Genomic DNA, 12587 nt, shown 5'->3' with positions numbered 1-12587 from the left:
TGTATAAATAAATCAACACAAAATAGAATAAAAAGAATGGGGTAACCTTCTTCTTCTTCAAGTGCCGTCTCCATCAATGAAGGTTAGCGGTTATGGTGGCAAACGTTTGTCTATCTTCAGCTGTTCTTAAGAGTTCCTCAAATCCAAGTCCTGTCCAGTTTCTGATATTACGTAACCAGGACAATTTTTTTCTTTCAATTCCTCGCTTTCCTTCTATTTTGCCTTTTATTATCAACTGAGGGATGTAGTATTTCTCGTTGCGCAACAAATGCCCTAAATAACTGGTTTTTCTTCTTTTGACTGTTCTCAATAGTTCTTTTTCTAAATTGAGTCTCGCTAGTACTTCTTCATTTGTTTTTCGTGCTGTCCAAGGAATTTTTAAAATTCTACGGTACACCCACATTTCAAATGCCTCGATTCTATTCAGGCTCTTTATTTTTAAAGTCCATGTTTCGACTCCGTAGAGAAGAACAGACCAGATAAAACATTTTACAAGTTTTAATCTCAATAACTGGGGTAACCACATAAGCAAAATGGAGGAGACCCGTGTCGTCAAAATAGCAAGAGATAATTCACTAATCGGCAAAAGAAGTATCAGACGATAAGCAGAATTGCTTATAAAGAGAAAGAACAAGAAGAGAAGATATTTCTAGTCATTTCAATGCCTTACCGTGTGTTTGACATCAACGCAGATAAGACCAAATTTATGATAGTATCAAGGAGTCCAATAAATAATGAACAACTAACTCTTGGTGGACAGCAAATAGAGAGAGTGACAAAATTTAAATATCTGGGAGCTTACATCAACACAGATTTAGATCCAGATCAAGAGATCAGGGTACGAATAGAAATGGCAAGGGTAGCGTTCTTAAAATGCAAGCAATTGTTCTGTGACAAATATCTGAATACTGCGCTGAGACTGAGGTTTGTTGAATATTCCGTCTGGTCGCAACTATTGTACGGGGTAAAAAATGTTCAGAATAATAAAGGTACGCAAGACTGCATACCTTGGATACATACTAAGAAATAATAAATATAATCTTCTGCAGGTCATCATGCAGGGTAGAGTCGATGGCAAAAAGGGAATAGGTAGAAAGAGGAAGTCATGGCTGCGAAATATTCGAGACTGGACAAACATGACTGTAGACGAATTATTCCACGTTGCAAAAGACAGAGAAACTTTTAAAAATGTGGTCTCCAACCTCCGTTAATGGGGACGGCATAGGAAGAAGAAGACCGTGGGTTTGTCTTTTAATATCAGATCTTTTTATTGACCTCCAATGCACAAGTATTTGGTTTTCTTATTATTGACATCGGGATCCCATATATCGTATTCTTCAATTAATTTTCCAGCTTGAAAATATCCACTTGAAAAACGGTACAGTTTCTTTTTAAGGCAAAGCTTTCACTAATTCTTGTATTAAAGGAGTATATTGTTGAAAATATATGTATGCTACGTCAAACTTTCCGTACATAAATTGATATTAATAGACCGTTATAACGTTATTTCTGTATGCACTACGTCTTAAGACAGTCGGATATATAAAAAGTCATACACGAAAAAAAAAAGCCAGCAAATGTGTCCTGTTATTTCCACTATTCCAGTGTAAGCTGCAAAAAGCACCACCTATTTTGGTAGCCTTAAGCGAAAACGAGTTTGACGAACTGTGCTCCTTTCCTATATATATATATATATATATATATATATATATATATATATATATATATATATATATATATATATATATATATATATATATATTTATATAAATATATATATATATATATATATATATATATTTATATAAATATATATATATATATATATATATATATATATATATATATATATATATATTTATATATATATATATACAAAAAAAAATATATATACAAATAACCAAGAAATAGTTTAGTACTTCGTGCATTACCTCGTAATTAGATACTCATCTTTTTATTCCAAAATATATATATGAATAGGATTTAATTTAATTTATTATGACCTCTAGCCTACGTAAAGAGTAAGCTTATAAAAATGCTGACCTCATACAAGCAATATATATAATAATGTCACATTAACATCCGCATGCATAAATAATTTATGGCGATTTACCCGCCGCCGCCGCCAGTCAATGTTGTAAAAGCTTTAGAAGAAATTTCTGGTAGAATATAAAACAACAAGTCGTGAGTTATGACCTTATTGTTACAACATATTATTATATAGAGATTATAAAAATAAATAGTTACCTTCTTTATTAGATTAGTATCATTGTTTAAATTTTCACATAATTGGAGTAACACAGAGTTCTGTACTTTAGCTGTTGCTATCAGCAAGACGTGAGGTGCAAATTTAATTTGATAAAATTTACTATTTTTATTGGTTTTGTCGACATTTTTAAAAAAATTACATTTTTATAGTAGAGAGTGGCACTCTTCCCTACATATTTTCTATTCCTCGGCTATTTTTTATGTAATTATAGTGTTAAACGGTTTTCTATGTTATGCTATTATTGCTTCTACATCGTATTTAATTCGTTCATTTGGTATTAGACGTTTTATATTTTAACTCACCTGATGCATTAATCACTTGCTTTTTCTTGATTAACAAATCTTCATCTAATCACACGTTTTTAGCCATTTCTCATGTACATGTGCTTTTTAACTTTTCGGGTCTATACCAAGATTTTTGAAATAATTTTCCCATATTCTATCTGTAATTGTTTTTTCTAGTTTTGTTGTCATCTAGAGCTGTCAGTAGTTTCCTAATTTGTTTTTGCATTCCATACCATCTTTCATTTTACAGCTGATCCTCAAATAATATTTTTCTTTGAATTAATGGTTTCTTTTTTTATATATGTTTGTTCTTTAACTCAACTTGGCATTTAATTATATATTATACTTATACATAATTACTATGCTTTAATAAAGTAGATGCCATCTAATTCATGCTCCATTTCTAGCTGCTTCAAAATGAATATACATATATCTTCTTCTTCTTCTACTACTTCTTTTGGCATCATAACCCTGTATGGGTCTTTGCCTGTCTGGCTTTGTACTTTCATTTAGATCTTTCTTGGGCCCTTCTTCTCCATTGTCTTATATTTATGGTTTTTAGGTCGTCTTTCACGTCATCCAAACATCTCGTCCTGGGCCTTCCTTTTTTTCGCCTTTATACCGGCCTCCACTGTAACATCTTCTTTGTCGTTTTCGTGTCTTCTTGTAGCTGAACATGTCCCCGCCACGACAGTCTTTGACTTTTCACAAATCTTACAATGGCATACCCTTCATTCAGTTCATTAACCTCGTCGTTTCTCCTGATTCTCCATGTGCCGTCTTCCTATTGCACCGGGCCATATACTTTTTTCAGTATCTTTCTCTTGAATGTCGTAAGTTAAGCTTCCGCTTTTTTCTTCATTAGCTAGGTTTCACAAAGATAGGTTACTACTAGTCTAATCAAAGTTCTGTAGCTAGTTATTTTGGTTCTTTTGTCTAATAATTTTAATGTCATCAATATTTTATTAGCATAGTATGTAATTACTTAATTACTATTATTACTACACTAAAACTACTACATTAATTTTGCTACTTACGGAATTCTTCTGATTGATTTTTGTGCCCAGATATGTGAAGGCATCCACACGATCAATAGTATAGTTGTCTATTACTATATTATTTTTATTCTAAGGTGTTCTTTTGATGGTCATGTACTTAGTTTTTGTTTCGTTTATTTTAAGCCCTCTTTTTTGTGCTCCAGGATCAATTTCCTTGAACGTTTCCATTAGTCGTGTCTTGCTTCTACTAATAATGGCGACATCGTCTGCATATGCAGTAATTTGTACTGTTTTGGTGTTTATATGGCCGGGTATATTGGTTTTTCTGATGACTGTTTCAAGAACTAGCTTGAACAGCATGGTTGAAAGTGCGTCTCCCTGCCTCACCCCATGTTGATGTCAAACACGGGAGACAGTTCTCCATTTACTCCAACTGCAGCTTTTAAACCCTGCAAGGTCATTTTTATGAGGCTGATATATTTTTATGGTATACTTAGATTTCGGAGGACTTCTAGAATTTTGTCTCTTTTCACACTATCAAAATCTTGTTTAAAGTCTATATACATATTATATAGTTCTATTTTATTTTCTCTTGTATTTTTCTAAGTATGAATATCTTGTCTGCAGTGGCTTTATTTGGTCTGAATCCATTTTGATAATCATCATCATCATTTGGCTCTACAACTCTATGTGAGTCTTGGTCGCGTTTACTATTTTCCTCCATTGTTGTCGGTCCTGAGCAGCTATTTCCCATTGATGTATTCCCATTTTGCGTAGATCACTGGCCACTACGTCCTTCCATTTCTATCTTGGGCGACCAACTGACCTTCTGCCATCGGGCCTTTCCCAGAATGTGGCGTTCAGGAGTCTTTCGTCACTCGATCTTATTCGGTTTGCTTTAATGTAGCGTACTATGTTTTCATCTCCATATACTGTCTGGAGTTCATCATTGTGTCTTCTTCTCCATTCTCCTTTTTTCCCTTCTCTGCAAAGCCCATAGATAGTCCGCAGTATCTTTCTTTCCAGTACCAGTAATTTTGTCGTTTCCCGCTGGTTCAGAGTCCATGTCTCGCTTCCATGCGTTATTGTGGGACGAATTATTGTCTTGTACATTCTTATTTTTGTTAGTATTAAGAGTATTTTTGATTTGAGTACGGTCATTCATGAGTAATATGCCCTATTTCCTGCAATGATCCTGGCTGCCACGTACTTTTCATATTTATTTTCAGATGTTATGATCGCTCCCAGGTACTTCAATTCTTTGACGCCTTCAAAGTTGTATTCATTGATTGCTAATTGATTGATTTTGATAATCACCAATTATATTTTCAGAGTATTCTGACAATCTAGTGTAGAAAATGACAGAAAGGATTTTGTATATTACATATAGCAATGTAATTAGACTTTAATTATGGCATTCCCTCCTATCTCCTTTTTTATATATTGACTGTATAAGACCAACTGCCCATTCCTCCAGCATTTGCTCCTTGGTCCACACAAACTTTATCAGGTAATGGATTCTTCCCCAGAGTTCGGGTCCTCCATATTTTAACAATTCTGCCGAAACTCCGTCCGTTCCTGGCACTTTACTGTTTTTTAGTTTCTTTATTATTTGAACTACTTTTTGTGTGTGTGTGTTTCATCGAATTTCCTGACTGTGGACTTAATCCATTAGCCGATGAACTACTTTTTCATAACTCGGATTTTGAATGTGCTGATCCGCCGTAAAATATATTGTTTCGTTTTGATCATTTTCATTATCTGCATTTAGGTTTTCCTCAAAGTATTCTTTCCATCTCATTATAATTTTTTGTTTCTCTGTTAGTAGTTCTCCGTTCTTGTTTTTGCATATTGTCAATTTTGGTCTAAATAACTGTATGCTTTCTTTTAATCTTTTATAGAATTTTCTGCTCTCGTGTCTGTTGTTATGTTCTAGGATTTTTTGTACTTGTTTTTCCAAAGCCTCTTTATTTTTCTTCTGCCTATTCTAGTAGCTTTTATTCTCTTTTCATTATAAATTTCTCTGCTATTTTGGCTTTTCCGCCAGTGTCCTCTGCAGATTCCGTTATTATTGCTGTACAATATATCTATTCAAAAATATTAGAACCATCTACAAAAGCACACTTACCTTATAATTTAAAGTTTTACCTTGTATTCTTTATTTTGTACTGTTTTATCAAATAAACTGTATATGAACTATTTATTATCTAATACGTATTCATATTATGACATTCAGTATAACACTAACCTCAGCAGGATTTATATCTTTCAAATTTCGCATAAAAAAACCAAACTAAACAATCCAGTTTTAATTTGAAAATATTGAAAACTAGGTCTACTGCTACCGTATGCGTATATTTCTGTTAATAAAAAATATGTTCACAAGTGAGATACTGGGTGTGGCAAATTAGCGACTTATTTTTACAGTACACACTATTACTGCAGGTGAATTTCAATGAACATATAATAGTTTTGTTGGCAATGGCACTTTAAATCAGAAAATAATATTAATAAATCGTAATTTATTAGAACAGAATACACGTATTATAAAATATTGGTATATATATATATATATATATATATATATATATATATATATATATATATATATATATATATATATATATATATATACAGTTGGTACAGTATAAATCTCATTGGACGTCATTCACGTCATGCTAAGTGAAGTCACATGATACCAACACAAAATATTTAAGTTGTAGGACCGTCCTTTAAACTCTTTTGGCCAAGTACATTGGTGCAATTTTCGCATACATTCTTCTTCTTAAAGTGCCTATCCGTTCCGGATGTTGGCGATCATCACGGCTATCTTTACTTTATTTATTGCAGCGCGGAACAGTTCAGTGGTAGTCGTGTTATACCACTTTCGTAAATTTTGAAGCCAGGAAATGCGTCTTCTTCCCGGTCCTCTCTTACCATTTACTTTCCCTTGGAAAATCAGCTGGAGAAGGCCGTAACGTTCTTGATTTCTCATTACATGTCCTAAATATTCCAACTTTTTAGTTTTGACGGTCATGAGAATTTCACATTCTTTCCCCATTCTACGCAGGACCTCCACATTAGTAACTCTATCAACCCAGGATATACGTAAGATGCGCCTATAACACCACATTTCGAAAGCTTCCAGCCGATTCATATATGCAACAGTCAGTGTCCATGCTTCCATTCCGTAGAGCAGAACTGTGAATATGTAGCAGTTCAATAGACGGCATTTTGTTTTTAATGATATGTTTCGACTGTTGAAAATGGTTCTCATTCTAACGAATGCTGCTTTTGCTTTTATTATTCGCTGTTTAATTTCTGTTGAGTGGTCCCATTGGCTATTTAAATTGGTGCCTAGATATGTATATTGCTCGACTCTTTCGATATTCTGTTGGTTGATTGTAAGATGAGCGTTTAGTATTGGTTTTTTACTAATTGTCATAAATTTGGTTTTCTTCATGTTATGTAAGAGCTAGTCCGTATCTGTTGCTGACTTCTGTTATGCGATTTGTTAATATCTGTAAGTCATTCAGATTATCGGCAAAAACTATAGTGTCATCTGCATATCTGATGTTATTCAACCATTCACCGTTTATTAGTAATCCTTTCGCACAACCGTCTAAAGCTTCCTTAAATACCCATTCAGAATAAATGTTGAACAACAATGGAGACAAAATACAGCCCTGTCGTACTCCACGTTCTATTGCAATTTTATCAGTTAACTGGTCTTCTATTTTGATTTTGGCCGTTTGATTGTAGTAAATGTTTCTGATAATTCTAAGATCTTTGTTGTCAATTCCAATTTCTTGCATTACAGTCATTAATTTGTCATGTTTTACTTTGTCAAATGCCTTCTGGTAATCTATAAAGCATACGTATATGTCACAATTCACATCCCTGCATCTCTGAAATAGCACCTGTACAGCAAAAAGGGCCTCCCGTGTTCCCAGAGCATCACGAAATCCGAATTGTGTTCTTGTTAGTTGTTCCTCAAATTTTGTATATATTCTTTTGTGAATGACCTTTAGAAATGTTTTAAGTAAATGGCTCATAAGGCTTATAATTCTATAGTCTTCGCACTTTCTCGCATTGGGTTTTTTTGGAAGATTTATAAAAGTTGACACTAACCACTCTTGGGGAACCACGCCCGTATCATATATACTGTTAAATATATTTGTCAACCATTTTATGCCATCATAGTCCATAAGTTTTAAGAATTCTGAGTGAAAATTATCAGGGCCTACTGCTTTACCATCTTTGGTGCTTTTGATGGCATACATTAGTAATACTTATTTGACAGTTACGATGTTGCCACTTCAGATTTGTTTTTATTATTTACTCTTTGTTCTAATTAAACTCTTCTATTTAGAACAAACTTAGTGTGATTTAACTGCAACATGTCACATCAGAAGTTAAAAAGTTGTTGTACAAGGATGGTAGCTTCTTTAATTCATTATTTTGATCAGGAAAGTGAGAATAACGGACTATTTTCTACCGGTGACTGCTCTTAGGGAAGTACGTAATATATTTTTTAAATGCTTATGTAGATGCTTAAAATATGTATTCTTGTTGGCATTCCTGACGAACCTAAAAAATGGAAAACTCTTGCCTTACATTTGAAACTAAATAAAACGATTGATGAGAGCAATTAAAAAATGATTGACGACGAAAAGAAAAAATTGAACAATATTCTACATCCTCTGTCATTCTGTTCCTAGCTAAGCAAAACCTATCATTCCAAGGTCACAGAAAAGGCGTGACCTTGGAAAATAGGGGCAACTTTCTTGTAGTTGTTCATTTTCTTTCAGATAATGATTCTGTTCTAAAAGAACATGTTTTACGGATACATTCTTCTTCAAACACTGTAACTTGCTTGTCTCCAATGACACAAAATGAATTTGCTGGGCAAGAGTTTCAAGCAGAAAATCTTTTTGACAGTGCTCCTGATGTTTCCCACTTAGACCAAAAAAGTCACTAGACGTAACCAATAATATTATAAATGCACTAAAAAATGATGGATTGGATCTACAAGTATGTAAGATCAAGGCTTGAAGGCTAGGATAATGAAGTCACTTTGTCAGGCATCCATACGGGTGTCCAAGCAAGGATCAAAAAAAAAATATCAAAATCATGTTTGTGTTTTGTGCAAACTATTCTCTCAATTTGTGTAGAGCTTATGCATTTGCAATCAACCCTAGCTGTTTAAAGTTTTTTGCAACTTTAGAAAGTGTATATAATTTCTTCTCGTCCTCACCATATAGATGGGAGATTTTAATGTAAGTTATATGTGTATCTGTAAAACAGCTATCTGACACTAGATGAAGTGCCAATCACGAAGCTGTAAAACCTATTTTGAAACATTTTAATAAATTAGTTCAAGTTATGGAACAATTAGCGACGCTAAGGAAAATATTAACATACGGAGCTCTGCTGAAATTTTACCCTCAAACATTTGTGACTTCAAATTTTTTGGATTTCTTCATTTATGAGTATACATTTTGCAAGAAATAAACAGTGCACACAGGTATTTACAGACGAAAGGCTTAAGCCTTGAACGTCGTAATAAAACTCCGAAGTTTGAAAGTCTTTTTGGAAGACAGTTAATCTGAGTTCGTCACGAAGGCTCACCAGTTTCCTTCGGTGAAATGTGATGAAATGGGAATCTCCCTTAAAAAAGAATAAGAGACGTTTAAAATAGATAATGCCTGTAAAAACAGCCAAATATGCCGAATTATCACTCAAAGGTGAAACTATAAGATCTAGGCTTGAATCTTTAGCCATGCTACACCAATAGCTTTAAACTAAAATGCAAAGGATGGGGACTGTATTCAAAAAATTCAAAATCGTTCAGGTCGAGTATGTATTCAATGATTGTTACACAGAACTTTATGTTTTAACTAAGAAATTTTGTAAATCTACTAAAAGCAAGAAATTTTTAACTAAATAAAAAGACTTCTCCATCATATAAAAGCTGCAAGAATAAATGAAAAGGCCAGAAATTGTTATTTGTTTACATTGAATACTAATTTGTTTTTATTTTATAATCCACTTCTGCAATAATTATATGATAATATATTTGATTTAAAATAAATTCAGGATTTTTTTGGTAATTTGGCAACAATGTCAACTTATATCTTTGACGTACATAATAACGTGTATCGGGATTTATACTGTACCAACTGTAAATAAATGTACACGTCATGTATTTTGCTAAAAATTTGTAATTCGTCCTGATGTGATGTATTCCACTGCTATTAGTTGAAACTTACTGATTTTCCAAAGAAGTCACCCAGCGTAACCATAACTATACCATTCATTGGAATCCCAATTAGACCATAAATTATCATAAATATTCTAGTAAACATGGTGGTTGGAGAAAGATTTCCATATCCTGCAAATAAAAGATATTGTGAATGTGGCTGGTATAGAAGAAAATGATGATAAAATTGCAATGAATTAGTATGTAAATAGTTTATTTGGATATGTACGGTACAGTCTGTTTTGAAACTATTAAAAAAGAGGAAGCATGATAAGCAAATTATACTGCAGATATTATTAATTTATTTCTTTACTTCTTTTAAACGTTCACTAGCAAGAGCCTACTCTAATTTTAAAGTTATAACTGACTTAGTAATAACAAACGTGAATGTTAACGAATATAGTGACTCACATCTTATTCGCAACTCATCGTCAGTAATGTCATCTACTGCTCTATTATTGTTGCAGGATATTTTTACACTGTTGCTTTTACTCGAATTATTTAAATTTGATTTTGTTGTAATTTTACGTTTTGTTTTTGTGTATTCTGTTTTAAATATTTTAGTTTTACTTATTTTATGCAAAAGTTCTTTTAATTCAGAACACTGTTAAAAAAAAAAAAAGAAAAATGTACTGCAGCGGCGATGTCTGTGAAGATTGTATTACCATTAAATTCACATTTGCGATCATATATGACATTTTTCTTGATAGTTAAACATTAAATAATCTGGTATTATTTATTATCTTAGTAGGAATTACATTTTTGAAGTTATACTTCTATACGCGCGCTCCACGTTGGAAATTTATATGGGAGTGAATCTGTGAAATCATTACATATGTAAGATAATGAGTAAGAGAAAGACAGAAGATATATTTTCTCTCTCTTCCTCTCTCGAATATCAAAATGTTCCTTTTGTATATATAATTTAATATTATATATATTATATAAAGATATATATACATATAATATTCTACATATAATAAAATATTTATTAATATTATTATTTATGTGATATGTTTTGTATTATTTATAAAATGTTCATAATTATATTAGTCTTTTGTACTTCAAAATAATAATCTCAATAAATCACTGTATGATCCAGAACTGTCAATTTTAAAATATATTTGTGTCATATCCTCGGTAGTATAGTAGTCAGTATCCCCGCCTGTCACGCGGGAGACAGGGGGTTCGATTCCCAGTCGGGGAGGATTTTTTTATTAATATTATTACATTGTTGTCATTTTTAAATACTTATGGATATTGCATTTTAATTTGTATTATATTATTATATATGGAATTATGTTGCACTGTATTGTAGTGTATTTTTTTTATGTATATTATTGTCATTTTTAAATACTTATGAAAATTGCAGTTTAATTTGTATTGTATTATTATATTAATAACAAAATAAACAATGAATTTTACTGCAGAGTATGTGTAAAAAAATTTTTGCATTCAACTCCTTTCATACATATATGAAAATAAAAATATACATTTTCATCAAAATATTGATTCAATCCTTCATTGTTAGTAAGTTGTTATTAATTCTGTTTCTCTTTCTGCTATGTCTTACCTATAGAATTACATATGTAATGATTCCGCAGATTGACTCCCAAATAAATTTGTAACGGCGAATGCGTGTATAGAAGTGTAACTTCCACCGGCAGTCCCACTGGACTGCCACACCCGTTTTTTTTAGGTAAATGGTAATCAACAAAAATGTAATTTGAACCATGGGTACAGTTTTTGCAATCTCGGTGTTTAACTTATCGGGTATCGTTGTTATACAATATATTTAGCATTGACTGTTTGTTTTCAATTGCTTTGTCTATGTGTCTTTTAATGTATTACTGTTAGACTAAAAAAAATTTAAAATATTAAAATGATGGTAAGAATCATGTAATTGAAGCCTTATTTATTTATTTTGAACCGTTAAACAGTGAAACAATATAACAAAGAAGATTTCCAAGTTGGATCTTTTAAAATAAAAGTCTCTTGATCGTATTGTAATGACATCATAGTGATCTATTGTTTGGTAAAAATTTTATTTTAATCAAATTATTATTTATGTTTCCCGTCTATGCTAAGCTTTCTATCAAGAATAGTTTTTTTGTATAAAGTGTAAGACAAACTTTTTCTATCATCTTCATTTTTATCAATTTTTTTGGCATACACTGTATATTATAGCTCACCAAAAATCATTCCCTTGTCCTTTTAGGTATAAAATTGTTGTTTTAATTATTTGAAACTCGTTTTTTAGTTATCATACTAAAAATACCCAATATTACTGTGATCATCCACATATTCACAATATTGTAAAATTTTACAAATCTAGTGAGTGTTTATAAAGCGGTACCATGTTTGTAATGTTCGGGTAAATTCCATTCTTTTCTGGCCGAATACTTTCTCTCTCTGCGCAATGAACGTTTCGCCTTGTCAGGAGATTCCTGTTCTATTGTACACGAGGAATAATAATAGTCTCCCGTTTTATACCGCTGTCGCGGCTTTGGGAGTATAGCAGGGTAGTCTGCTATATCTAGGGCCTACGGTATACACGAGGAATACTGCGGATAATTAAATAAAGTAAATGACAACAGAAAAAGATATAGAGTATTGGAAAAGGAAATATAACTCGATGAATACATAAATTGTCCAAAAATATTGTCGAATTCGAGTAAAGATAAATTGTTTGATGTACTATTAACAATATTTCCAGGTTCGTTTTTAGTTGGTTTTCAAATAGATAAATTTGCTGTAACTAATATTTGGCAATA

At 32.1% G+C, this 12587-nt stretch overlaps 1 protein-coding gene across 4 annotated transcripts in view; it reads right to left on the bottom strand.

Annotated features, from left to right (window-relative positions):
• The window catches only part of Ork1 (open rectifier K[+] channel 1), a 115658-nt gene that overhangs the window by 11877 nt on the left and 91194 nt on the right, over positions 1-12587 (bottom strand). For all 4 annotated transcript variants that reach the window (XM_072530437.1, XM_072530436.1, XM_072530438.1 and 1 more), the window contains one exon: positions 9824-9945. In XM_072530437.1, coding sequence (XP_072386538.1) covers positions 9824-9945 — 122 coding nt within the window. The remainder of the gene's footprint in view (positions 1-9823; positions 9946-12587) is intronic.

The sequence above is a fragment of the Diabrotica undecimpunctata genome, chromosome 4 (assembly GCF_040954645.1).
Source record: "Diabrotica undecimpunctata isolate CICGRU chromosome 4, icDiaUnde3, whole genome shotgun sequence".
Lineage (NCBI taxonomy): Eukaryota > Metazoa > Arthropoda > Insecta > Coleoptera > Chrysomelidae > Diabrotica > Diabrotica undecimpunctata.
This window is presented reverse-complemented; position numbering and strand designations above follow the sequence as displayed.